The sequence below is a fragment of the Pyrus communis genome, chromosome 15, assembly GCF_041283825.1.
Source record: "Pyrus communis isolate YQ-2024b chromosome 15, ASM4128382v1, whole genome shotgun sequence".
Classification (NCBI taxonomy): Eukaryota; Viridiplantae; Streptophyta; class Magnoliopsida; order Rosales; family Rosaceae; genus Pyrus; species Pyrus communis.
The window spans coordinates 41,121,728-41,134,824 of NC_142579.1; the positions used below are offsets into that span (position 1 = coordinate 41,121,728).

Sequence of the window (13,097 nt, forward strand, 5' to 3'; positions counted from 1 at the left end):
CAAAACCCCACAACAAAAATGGATAGCCGGTTTTGGTATCCCACAGGTCTCCTTGAGAGTTGAGTGGAATTGTCTTTACGAGGTTGGTAGGGAAATGGGGCATCCCAAAACTCCAATTCCCGTCATGGATGATCCGCGTCATACACTTTATTTAAATAAGTGTGACGGTACTATAGTAAAAGTAAAAATAAATAATTATCGACATCGCATGTTCTACGGTACTACAATAAATATTTGTAGATAAGATACAATGATGTTTGATATTATTCAACCATAAAAAGACACTTATAACTTATTCAACTGTAACATTACATGTTTCTTCAGGTTTATAAAATCCCAAAACCATCTAGAAGTATTTTTAGGCCTAACTTTCTAGGCTACTAATTTCTTGGTTTGAGGATTGCATGCATTGGATGCAGTTTGTGAGTGGTGAGCCCGATGGTGTCCACATTTTCCTCTGCTCCATCTCTCAGCTTCCACTCAAACTCCTGTACCAGCCTTCCGATGGTGGTGCGCGCTATCAGCATCGCCTGAAGAGAACCGGCACACACCCTCTTTCCGGCTCCAAACGCCATTGTTTTGTACAAATCCATTGGATCGTATTTCGGTTCCAAAAATCTCTCTGGCTTCCATTCTTCGGGGCTTTCCCATTGGTTCTTGTCCATGTTGCACCCGTATATGTTAATCGCGATCTGCACAATAACACAACTTAGTAAAAGATCGATGACAATGTTGTGAAAAAGTGAAAAAATAAATCTAATGGAAACATTTCTCAGGTACCTCTGTTCCGGCTGAAACATAGTAACCGCCTAATTGGGTATCTTCGTGCACATATCTTAGAGGAACTATAGGAGCTGGACTGTGCTTCCTTAGAGTCTCATGGAAAACAGCACCTAGATACGGCATCTGGGACAAGTGTTCCTCTGTAATCTTGTTGGTTCCACAAACATTTTGGATTTCTTCAAGGAGACGATGCTGTTACATTACGAGGCAAAGTTAACCAATGACAGTTACTACGTAAAAGAAAAACGTTGTGCATACAAAATGGAAAAAAATAGAAATAACCTGTCGTTTCTGATCTTTTGCAAGTTCATACATAGCCCACTCTGTTGTTACCAATGTCGTATCCGCTGTCTCGATAATTGTCTCCCAAAGCAACATGGCTATTTGCTCTGGTGTTAGCGTTTTTGCTTCAGAAAGCAAGTAGTCAATATAACAATTCAATTCCTGTTTCATACATCAGTCAAGTTACAGATACAACTATAAGAAGTTCCCGAAAAAAGAGAATGCATTTGAAAGCAAGAAAAGAGAACCTCTCCTGAAGCAATTCGCTTCTTCTGCTCCTCGATCAGGGCATTCATTACTGCTTTCCTGCGGTGATAGAGTCTCTGAATTTTATTTTCTATGGTCTTATTAGGAACCCATCTCAGGTAAGGGAAGAAGTCTCTCCAATCAACCTCGATTGCACCCTCCATTATGTCAAGCACAAGAACCTTAAAGATCTCGTCTCTTGATAATGTAGTACCAAGCTCCTCCACATAAATGCCGTCTTCTATGTTCTTACCTATAGCCTGCATCCATCATGTTAGATTATACTAGATTCTCAACTTCGCAATTGTAACGTCAAGTACAAGGAACAAGCGTTACAGTATAATTGTACTACTAAAATAAGAGCAACACTCACTTGCTTCAAAGAAATTCCAAAGAGTTCAGACTCGAATATCTTTCTGAAATTTATAGCTTCTTGAGGAGATTTCTTTACATGAGCATGCAATCGGCTTGCAACATTATCCCTCATGGTATCTCTGTGGCTTCGGTGTCGCTTCTGAATATAATTAATTAATGGAGTTATATAACAAGATCTATCATATGATGGCATAAGAAATAGTATGCACTTTAAGTGAGAACAACAACCGCAACAACAAACCTGGGCATTCGCTCCAAGAACATTTGTGAGTATGTATCGTTTTATCATCTTATGAAAATCGTTGTAGTCACTTATTGCAACCATACATTTATCGAAAGTGAGAATCTTTAGTGCATTTGATAGCTTTTTCGTTGACATGGACGGATATCTGGTCACCATGGCCTGAAACAATCATTAGAGCAGAAATTGGTTACCAATTATTACAACCCTTCATACAAGAAAAAAAATACGATAATGAATCAACGATACATAAGCATTCGTATGTAGAGGATAAAACCATCCCTGTAATACATTAGTCCATCAGAACATATTGAATTATTAAGAACCAGAACTTTCATTGTTATGACCTTTGAGCATTGCAATACGTGTCAAGGACATGCCTGTTGCTCATCAACTCTATAACGATGTCAATGGAAAATATTACACCCATAAGTCGGAAATCAGTAGAAAACTCAGTCGAATGGATCTTTCATGGCTTTAAGATAAAACACAATTTGTTAATTGCAAATGCTAAACTATGGGTATTGCTTCTCATAAATTGCCAACTTCAGCTACTCAGTTTTCGTTGCACGGATTAATTAATTACTCTGCGTGAAGAGATTCAAAAAATCAAAGCCTGAGAAAATTGGACTCTCCTCTAGATCAAATTTCAAAGTTGTGAACACGATATCACTCCAAGTTCTCGGTTTGCTACCAAACTTAAGCCGAATTTAAAACAATAATCCTTGAGAGTTAGTTTTTTTCTAAATAATTTTAAACTATTTCTGAAGTCCACACTAACCAAAGAAAAATGGTGAAGACTGGTAGACTACCCAAGTCAACTGGTCCAAAGGCCTAACTCAACCAAAATAATCTCACTCGAAGTTTCAGTGATGGGTAAACTCTGATTTCACTTGGTAAAAACAAACTTCAATTAAGGTCAATTTACTTATCCAGCAAATAACATAAGTACCCTTCGATCATGTGACATCGTTCCTAGTGATTTTTTTTTTCTTTTTTGACAAAGAAATATTCTATAAAAAAGTGATTTTCGCACACATTTTCCCCCTATGTACAAACCCTGATTTACTTTTAGCCTTTGAAATAAATAAATCGAAAGAGTATTCACCAACATGAATAAACAAGGTGTGCAAAAAGAAAAAACGTGTGCGAAACCATTTATCTATTGCATCCTAATTACTCTAATTTAGAGTAGCAAGATCTCGAACTTGGAAGAAGCTGCGCCCGCACTCCCTAGCCAACTGGTCTAACTCACATCTTCCATAACGATTACTGAGTAAAAGAAATGTACCTCTTTGGCGACATCAGTTGAATTGAGAACAACCATGGTGGAAGCACCAGTCTTGATGGAATATATTGGCCCGTACTCCTCAGCCCACCTGGTAAACGTCTTGTACGGCTTCTTCTCCTTCAGCTGCAGCAAGTTCCCCACCAGAGGCAGCCCTGGCACAACTGCAAATTTTCCAATTTACCCACCAACCATTTCATCAAAACTCATAAATCCCCAACAAAAAAAACACTAAAGTAAAAGTGGAAAATCAGAAATAAGTACCTGGAACAGAAGGGAGTTTGGAAAAAGCATTCTTCTTTGTAAAGACGAAAGATTTGAAGGAAAACAGGAAGAACAGAGCAGCAATGGCAGCAGGGACTGCAAGGGGCATTGCTTGGAAATCTTGGAGAATCTGGCTCATGGGGGCCATTGATTGTCTGAGAAAGTTGAGAGGAAAGGTGCTGGGTTGGTTGTCCAAGTTGCATTCACCCAGCAGAACAGCACAGATATATACCGATACGATCAAGAGGGGGGATTGGAATGAGTGGAAGATTACGGTGTGATAAAAAAGGAAGTTAAACAGAGTTAGGGTGGCAGGATAAACATTGCTAGGGAGTGAGTTGGCTAAAAGACAAGATGAAAAATCGTCGTCTTTCTAGGGAAGCTGAGGAGAGGAATGTGCCCACTATGTAAGTCAACCGAAATGCTACTAACCCCGTTATAACATACAATAAATACGATTAACTAGAAATATCAGATGGATGACATCTTTATTGCACCATGGCTCTCAACTCTTAAGAATATCAACGAGAATTACAATAAACTAGAAGAAGAGGAATCGGTTTATTCATAAGAACGTTTTTTATGATCTTCAAACCATATGTTCTTATTTTGAAAAGGTTTAACACATATTAGAACAATTATTGTACGGGTATCGAGAATTCTTTGTTAGTTGTTAGGATATTTCTTAATTAAGTCTATTATCAAATAGGAGATACTCGTAATCGCAATTATATTTTATATCCAACCACAATAAGTCTTACCAAATAGAGATTATGTAATTGGTTAATCAGAGTTAAGATTTTGTCATACTAGCCATATTGGGGTTGCAAGACCATTTGACTTGAATATTAAGTCACTTAAATAATAAGTTACTCGAGAATCAAGTGATTGATTGACAAGTCAATGATACTCGCAATTATTTTTATATTGAACGATAATGATACTCGAGTTTGAAACCCGTTGTTAGTGTGGAAGTCAGACTTATGGCCAGAAAATGTTGAAATGCCTATATGAGTTTTTCCGTGACTTACTACCAATTGTTCCTTTAAAAAAAAAAAACGATAATGTTACTACGTTTGAGTCAATCCCGTACTATTTAAAATATGTCACAATGACATTCACGTCATACATAAATTTCTCTCCACCTGGTTCTCTGAACTTAATCATGTCAACGTCTTTGTAATTAGAAAGTTCGAGAACGGTTATGCAATGTGGATCATAATTGCGGTATTGATCTGGATTCTTGCATTTAGAAAGTTTATGCCGTTTTGGAAGTTTGTTCCTGAAACGGAGCAGTCGTAATCAGGCGTGAAGACGAAAGAGGGGATTGAGATGTCACATGGACATCGAAGGGGTTCCAGGTTCAATTCACGACATGGCCTCGAATTGGAAATACATTCATAAAGATACCTTGTACGTGTAACCAAAACAAAGTGTTTGATCTGTTGACTATCTTTCCATATACTGTTCTATTTAAGTTACGTGACGTATTATAATAATAAGAGTAAACAATGGTGTTGATGTGTTTTATCATTTACATTGTATTTGAACGATGCTAGAGAGATTATCTTTATAAGTCATATTTGTAAACTACATGATGAGACAATCGATTGTTGGATTCCTTATTTAAATCACTAAAAATAGAATTCAACCATTAACTGTCAGATTATGTGATTTACAAAATACGGTCTATAAAGAAAATATCCCTAACATTTTCTTAATAAAAAATTGATTAGTGACGGATAAGATTATAAGTGAAGTACATATAATTTTTATTTTATTTTTAATTGTACATTAATTTTGGGTTCAAAATCAAAACTAAAAAAAAAAAAAAATGCGAGAAATCACTTCTAAAAGATTCAATGAACCAAATAAAAGAAAGAGTGCATTTGTTCTCACCTCTTTAAAATGAGGTTGATACTCACCCAACACCAATTACCGGTAAATTAGTTTAAATTTTCAAATTCATATTTTAGATCAATTAAACCAAATTAATAAAGAAATAACCAGTAAAGAGGTGACCCTCACTTTAATTTAGACTTAGTAAAAATTGCTCCGTGCCACACAATAACTTTTGGGTTCAAGCGTTAAAAAGGGATTTGTTATGTTGGTTCAGTGTAATTGCAATAATTTGTGGCCGGCCCAATCCAAAGGTTTTGGCAAGCTTTTATCTTGATTGGATTCATTTGACAATAAGGCGCGACTTTATTGTTTAAGAAAGTCTTTCTCCCAGCTCCAGCCCAATATCTGTTAAAACTCCAGCCCAATTTCCATGTAAATTTCATTTTTGACCACCATACCATATTTCATAGATGTTCACATTTCTTGCAGATGATTACTTGTGATTTCAAAGAATTAATTATTGTTGAAAGACAACACAAACTAGAGATATTTACACCTTCAAGTGCCGATGTCCAATGCTGCAGCACACTCGTAAGAAGCATGAGGTCGTACTTGTTATGAGACCGTATCAAAAAACTAGTAAGAGACATAAATGAGACACGTAGTTGGAGATAACAGATCTATGGCCTATGACGTTCATTTGCACTCAAGAATTTGTCTTTGCATGGAAAAGACAGTCCACCTCCACGCACGTCGCACTTCACGTCGCACTTGGCAATTGGCAAGGTCGTCTCAAATCTCATGTGGAGACTCGTCTCGAGGGCCAAAAGTCACCAAAGAGAGAGAGAGATTTTATATTTTTGCATGGTAGTCCCCATTAATATTCTCAATTGCTTTACTTTAGATAAACTAATGATGAACTTTTAGGTAAAGCCAAATTTGAATGGAATTGACATCATCAATCATCATCATCATATTCAACAAGAGAAGAAAATAATAGAAAAAACACAAGGCAAAGGATACCAAATTCAAAAGGAAAAGGGAAGGTGGGTCTACTGAATAATTCAGGAATTAACCAAAAATATTGTTGAAGTAATATATAAGGTAATGAACCCAGCAGCGCAGCGCAGCACAGCACCGCACCGCACCTACGTCTTTGTCACTTTGCGCTCCACAAACCAACCAACAGGCAACGTCCATTCCATGCCTATATATTAAGCTACAAGCACAGTACGTATATTGCGCGGTGGACCACAAAAGCACCAACCATGAAGCATGCAAAACATGAAACGTCGTGTTTCGAGCTGTGCTGCATTATGATATACATGCCATGCACACACAACAAAATATGGTACCTAATTTACCCTAATTCGTATTCATAAATCCACCAAACCTATAGCATCCCTATCAGACCAATTAGAAAAAGTTTGTGTAAGTCTGCTTGATTAGTGTAACTCTTGTGCCAAAGTGAGAATGATCACTACATGGTTATTGAAATCAAAGCACGTAATCAAATTTCATGTTTTTGTAATAACTCTTTACGCATGATGTGACTCGATGCCCTACTTAAGTTTTTTTTCTTATTACAATGTAGTGAAAATTATCGTTTATTATAAAAAAAAAACAACTTGCTCAAATTTCACTTGCTTTGACAAGTCTCTTACACACTCATGTTTAATTTTAATCGTTGATTATATTTGATTTATTTAATTCAATTATTAAAATAAAGAGGAATGTGAAAAACTAAAATTAGTATGCAAAACTCATCACTTTCTTGTTTTAATACCTATATCTTTCAAGGAAATTATAAAAGTATCGATATATTTGGTGAGAGTTGATCTTCCTCTCCTCAAGAATTGGGTTAATTATGTACAAGTACAAGATGTAGACGTTGTTCTTGGTTGGGGTTAACTCATGGCGTGGCATCTCAGCGAAAACAGAAGAAAATTAAATAAATATATATATACACACACGCGCACACACACGACATATGTCCGTGGTAAAAACTTTGCAGAATCCAGAGGAGTAGGTACTTCTGCTGCTCTTATCTTATGTTTTTGGGAAGAAGAAAACCCTAATATTTTATCGGGTAGCCAAATATCTTGGAAATAATATTTAAACGAAAATATTGGACCTCACGTTTCATAGGCTTATAAAAATATATATATGATGGTGAACTCTGCATTACTTTAGTATTTATTTATTTTATGTTTTGGTGGGTCATTATCCTTACTTTATTATCTTTGACTGTTTGTTCTGAGATTAGTTAACCTACATTCAATTTTGTTTTAAGAGTATTCAATCATACGTTTGCCAAGTAATATATATATATATATATATAGATGTGATATTCACACATCTCTTTTTATTTCTCCCACATCTTTTAAGTTTCCGAACGTCAGATTGGATGAATTGAAGAAGATCAATGGATAGAAATTAATAAGAATGTGTGAAAAGTAAAAAGGAATGTGTGGATAACACATTCCTATATATATGGTTATGGATATCCGTTTGTCTGATAATTTGATGAATAATACTTACGAAAACATAAATAAATATCGCAACAAAATAGGTTAGTTCAATCCATACAAAAATAGTTCAGTCCACTCTAGAACTAATTAAATTCTGACTGGTCTCGAATTTGTCAAAGTTAGAAGGAATACACCAGTAAGAATTAGTAGTGAAAGTTTTAGGTCAAATTGGTCAATATCCAAATGTCCAAAACAAGTGAATAACCTTTGCACTGAAATTCCTTGGAAGCTCCATAACCAGAAAACAAAATGGAAGCTCGTCTCAGCAGGAAATCTGGGAATTTACATTTCCATAATATTAAGGACCACCATTTAAGGTTTTTGCTCTGTTTCGATTCAAAGGTTGTTGAGACGGTGGAGTCATTATTCCTATTCCCTGGTGGCAACAACCAAAGTGTAGGCAATTTGTTGCCACATGATTTTATAAAGATTAACGACCATTTTTTAAAACGAAAAATATCATCGTAGACTAATCATACAGTTTTTAGTAATAATTATATCTCATAAAATATATATAAAAAAATGAAAAGCAAAATATCATTTAAGTTGACCACCTTTCGAAATGGTGACAGCTAACTAAAGCGGGACACCACAATGCATCCATCATTCATTGATTTGCAATTGTGATTTTTAATTTTATCTGACAATTTAGCGTACGAACTTAGTATGAGATTATGATTTTATATATGAAGAAAATCAAGATTTCTTCTTAAATTAATTAGTAATATGACAACAGTAAAATGAACTAACAACGTTATGTAAATTAACGATTAACATTTCGATACACGATCAGCGTACTTGAAAAATATATCCATACATGAATATGAGTTTCATGTCTCCTTTTATAAGTATCTCATCGCACTTAGCGGCAACTTATGATTATATGGGGTACATGAAAGGGTACGTACGCGAGGTCAAAGCAGCCCTCAAACTTTTCTCAAACATTCTCCTCCAAATTGAAACTGCTGAGAGAGAGAGAGAGAGGAGAGAGAAAGTGAGCGCTCAAATAAAAAATAAACTGGAAAATCAAATCAGTGCAGAGGGGAGGTTGGAGTATTTAATGCTGGGAGGTAAGAAAAACAGGAAGCATTAATGCAGACATGTCCCATATTAAATGAAACAATTTAATCGGTTGCCAAACCATTTGTTCTATATCTCTTGCAATTCTATCAGTTCTCTACTGCTGCTAGTAGCTGAGGCTGAGAGGAGCTGTTGAAGGAAGCGATTTCGTTCTGCTGCCTTTATTTTTCTCCCTGCTTTAATCCTTCTTTCTTCTTTGTTCTTTTGAGTCTTTTCATTTGATTCCTGGGCACCATTTTTTATCGTCTTAACCTTTCAAATTTTGATTTATTGGGTTTCTTTCATTCTGGATTATCTTTCCCCTCAAAAGACTTAATCTTTAATTGGTTTGGCCCCAAGAATCTCAGAATTCAATAGCAAATGGGTCGTGGGATTTCCGAGTTTTGAATTCCTTTTCCGGGCAAATATTTGGTTTCGTTTATTCTATGATTTTTCAAAAGTTGGAGGTTTTGTCTGCGATCACATTGGATGATGATAAATTAAGGTGAGTAGTTCCTTCCTCATCAGATATGTCCTTTATGTTTTATGCCTTTTCCTTTTCTGACCAGTAGTCCTTACAGATCTCACTATCACTATAAAGTTCTGGGTTTTAATGGAAGAATATTTCTCTTTTTTGTTTGAATGTTCAGGTGAAAAAATAAATTAAAAGCTGCAAAATTTGAAATGTGATTCAATCTCTCAAGCCCCAAAATTTGAATCTTTTTTCAAATACAGAGACCCCCTTTTGCATTCAGACTGGTTATCTGGTTCCGGGCAGCAGTAATCAGACTGGTTTTAGTGAGAGAAAGGAAAGAGAGAGAGGGACCGATATGCATCTTTCAGTATGGAAGCCAATATCTCACTGTGCAGCACTACTAATGGAGAAGAAGACCAGGAGGAGGAGAGGCGACGGTTCTGGTTTGGCCGTCGACGCCGAGCGGAAGCCGTCAGTTCTCCGGCAGCTGCAAGAAAACAGGCTCCGGGAGGCTCTTGAGGAGGCGTCAGAAGATGGGTCGCTTTCCAAATCCCAAGACATTGATTCTGAGCAGACCCCAAATCAAGACGGCAGCTTTGGACGGTCGAGATCCCTTGCCAGGCTCCACGCCCAGAAGGAGTTTCTGCGCGCGACGGCGCTCGCGGCGGACCGGACATTCTCCACAGATGATTCAATTCCTCACCTCCATGAAGCCTTCAACAAGTTCCTCACAATGTACCCAAAGTTCCAGTCTTCTGAAAAGATTGACCATTTGAGGGCAGAGGAGTACAATCACCTCTCTGAATCGCTTGCAAAGGTATGTCTTGATTACTGCGGTTTCGGGTTGTTTTCGAATCTTCAAGCTCAACTGTATTGGGAAACATGTTCGTTTACATTGTCGGAAATAACTGCAAATTTGAGTAACCATGCTCTCTACGGAGGTGCTGAGACAGGCTGTGTTGAACATGACATAAAAACTAGGATTATGGATTACTTGAACATCCCCGAACACGAATATGGTCTTGTTTTTACTGTCAGTAGAGGGTCTGCATTTAAATTGCTAGCTGAATCTTACCCTTTCGGCACAAATAAGAAGTTGTTGACAATGTTTGATCATGAGAGCCAGTCTGTGAACTGGATGGCGCAGAAGGCGAAAGAGAAAGGTGCTAAGGTTTATAGCTCATGGTTTAAATGGCCAACATTGAAGCTTTGCTCTAGGGAGCTGAAGAAGCAGATAGCAAACAAGAGGAGGAGGAAGAAGGATTCTGCAACCGGGCTCTTTGTGTTTCCGGTTCAGTCAAGAGTGACTGGGGCGAAGTATTCGTATCAGTGGATGGCACTTGCTCAGCAGAACAATTGGCATGTTTTGCTTGATGCCGGGTCATTGGGTCCTAAAGACATGGATTCACTAGGGTTGTCGCTCTTTCGCCCAGATTTCATTATTACATCATTTTACAGGGTTTTTGGGTCTGACCCAACTGGATTTGGTTGTCTTCTGATCAAGAAATCTGTAATGGCGAGCCTGCAAAGTCAAGGTGGGCGGACTGGGACTGGAATTGTGAGGATTCTTCCTGTTTTTCCTCAGTACCTGAGTGATTCTGTGGATGGTCTTGATGGTGGAATTGAGAATGATGCAGTCCACAGTAACAAAGAATTAGTGCCAGAAACACATGGGGGGTCTCATATGCCTGCTTTTTCGGGTGTGTTCACTTCCAATCAGGTGAGGGATTGCTTTGAGACAGAGATGGATCAGGACTCGGACAGGGATGGAAGCACCATATTTGAAGAGGCTGAAAGCATTTCGATTGGGGAGGTTATGAAGAGTCCAATCATCAGTGAGGATGAGTCATCAGACAATTCATACTGGATTGATTTGGGTCAGAGCCCATTTGGTTCTGATCATTCTGACCAACATATGAGACAGAAAACAGGTTCGCCCTTACCACCAACGTGGTTTTCTGGGAGGAAAATCAACAAGTTTTTCTCTCCGAAAGTGACACCAAAATCTCCAAAGAGCCCAATATATGATGATAATAAGAGGGCACACCTCAGACTGCATGATGATCCTGTTTTATCTTTCGATGCTGCTGTATTATCGGTGTCACATGAGCCGGACCATGCTAAGGGAATTCCTGAAGGAGAGATATTTACTGAAACCGACACTGCCTCAGGAAATGATAGGGAGATTCAAGAAAAACCTGAAATTAGGGAAGATTCAATGGCCAACAATTCTAGGTTGCTTTCTACTGAAGATGGATTTAGGCCAAAACAATCAGACTTCTGGTCTTAAACACAGTAACTTTGAGCTTTCTTCAACCTTCGAAATTTGCCAAGAATCAAAAGACAGTGCTATCAGGAGAGAGACAGAGGGTGACTTCAGACTTCTGGGAAGAAGGGAAACAAAGGGATTTTCTGGTCGTAGATTTTTCGGTTTAGAAGAAGGTGATCGAGAGCTAAGCATGGGTCACAGGGTGTCTTTTACCATAGAAGACAACCACAGAGGAAAATCGAGCCTTGTATCGGAGCCTGGAGAAACATCCATGACTACCCTTGGTGACGATGAGTTTATGAGTGAAGGAGAATTTGGCGATGAGCAGGAGTGGGGAAGGCGGGAGCCTGAGATAGTTTGCCGGTGTCTTGATCATGTTAATATGTTAGGCCTGAACAAAACTACCCTCAGACTTCGATATCTCATTAATTGGCTAGTCACCTCGCTACTTCAACTTCGGTTACCTGGTTCAGATGAAGGTTTAGAAGTGCCTCTCGTGCAGATATATGGTCCTAAGATCAAATACGAAAGGGGTGCCGCTGTAGCTTTTAATGTCAGACAGAGCAGCGGCAGAGGGCTAGTTCACCCCGAAGTCATACAAAAATTGGCTGAAAAGAATGGCATATCTCTCGGCGTTGGCATCCTCAGTCATGTTCGAATTGTGGATGGCCCAAAGCAGCAGCATTGTGGGGGACTTGATCTGGCAGACACATCTTTGTGCAAGCCAATGGTTAACGGGCGCCAAGGCGGTAAGAACATGTTCTTTAGGGTCGAAGTTGTTACAGCATCGCTCGGATTCTTGACCAACTTTGAAGATGTATACAAGATGTGGGCTTTTGTTGCCAAGTTTCTTGATTCGTCGTTTGCTGAAGTCGAAGGGGATGAATTACCTCCAGTACCGGAGGAATCCGAAACTTAACACTTGTTAAGTAAATTGTATGGATGTTTTTCTATCTATTTTTTAGGAAATGGAAGTGAAAGAAAGGATGCTTTTGTGTGGTCTCTTCTTTTTGATCCTCCTCAGGAGAATTTTCTTGTGAGCGGATTAATTTGTTTATTTTTGTTGCCATATCTTTTATTGTATTTTTTGTGTTACTGGTGTTAGCTCTGTTAAAAGTAGTTTGTAACTTTAAATATAAATTAGAATTGGTCGGATTATTTATCCTCTGGGACAAGTCTTCTCAAAACTAAATTTCTGGTGTTGCTTTATGTGGCCAGGTTTTTTTGTGTATTTGATTTGGGTGGTACAAATAACACGAGAAAAATTTACATAAAACCGAGACGTCAAGGAGGGGCTGCCTCTAATATCTCACACGTTGCAGCATGTTGAATTTCAAATACTCCGCCATTTAAACAAAGAATTAAGAAGAATTGAACTAATTGGTCACAAATAGTAAGCCATCGTAGATCGCATTTGAACTAAAGACTTAACTTTTCTTTTC

The 13,097-nt window shown here is 37.9% G+C and overlaps 1 protein-coding gene and 1 non-coding gene across 2 annotated transcripts; one reads left to right on the top strand and one right to left on the bottom strand.

Moving 5' to 3' along the window:
- Window positions 1–212: 212 nt before the first annotated feature.
- On the bottom strand, window positions 213–3,889 carry LOC137748036 (ent-kaurene oxidase, chloroplastic-like). The gene is made up of 8 exons (XM_068488141.2): window positions 3,480–3,889; window positions 3,219–3,379; window positions 1,928–2,089; window positions 1,685–1,825; window positions 1,314–1,571; window positions 1,066–1,227; window positions 781–975; window positions 213–692 (listed from the first exon to the last, which is right to left on the bottom strand). The coding sequence occupies exons 1-8, from the start codon at window positions 3,625–3,627 to the stop codon at window positions 381–383; spliced, it is 1,539 nt and encodes a 512-aa protein (XP_068344242.2). The 5' UTR covers window positions 3,628–3,889; the 3' UTR covers window positions 213–380.
- A 5,705-nt stretch (window positions 3,890–9,594) lies between these two features.
- LOC137742544 (uncharacterized) lies at window positions 9,595–12,657 on the top strand. Its single transcript, XR_015956899.1, has one exon. It is a non-coding gene; the product is annotated as an uncharacterized LOC137742544 (transcript).
- Window positions 12,658–13,097: the final 440 nt, after the last annotated feature.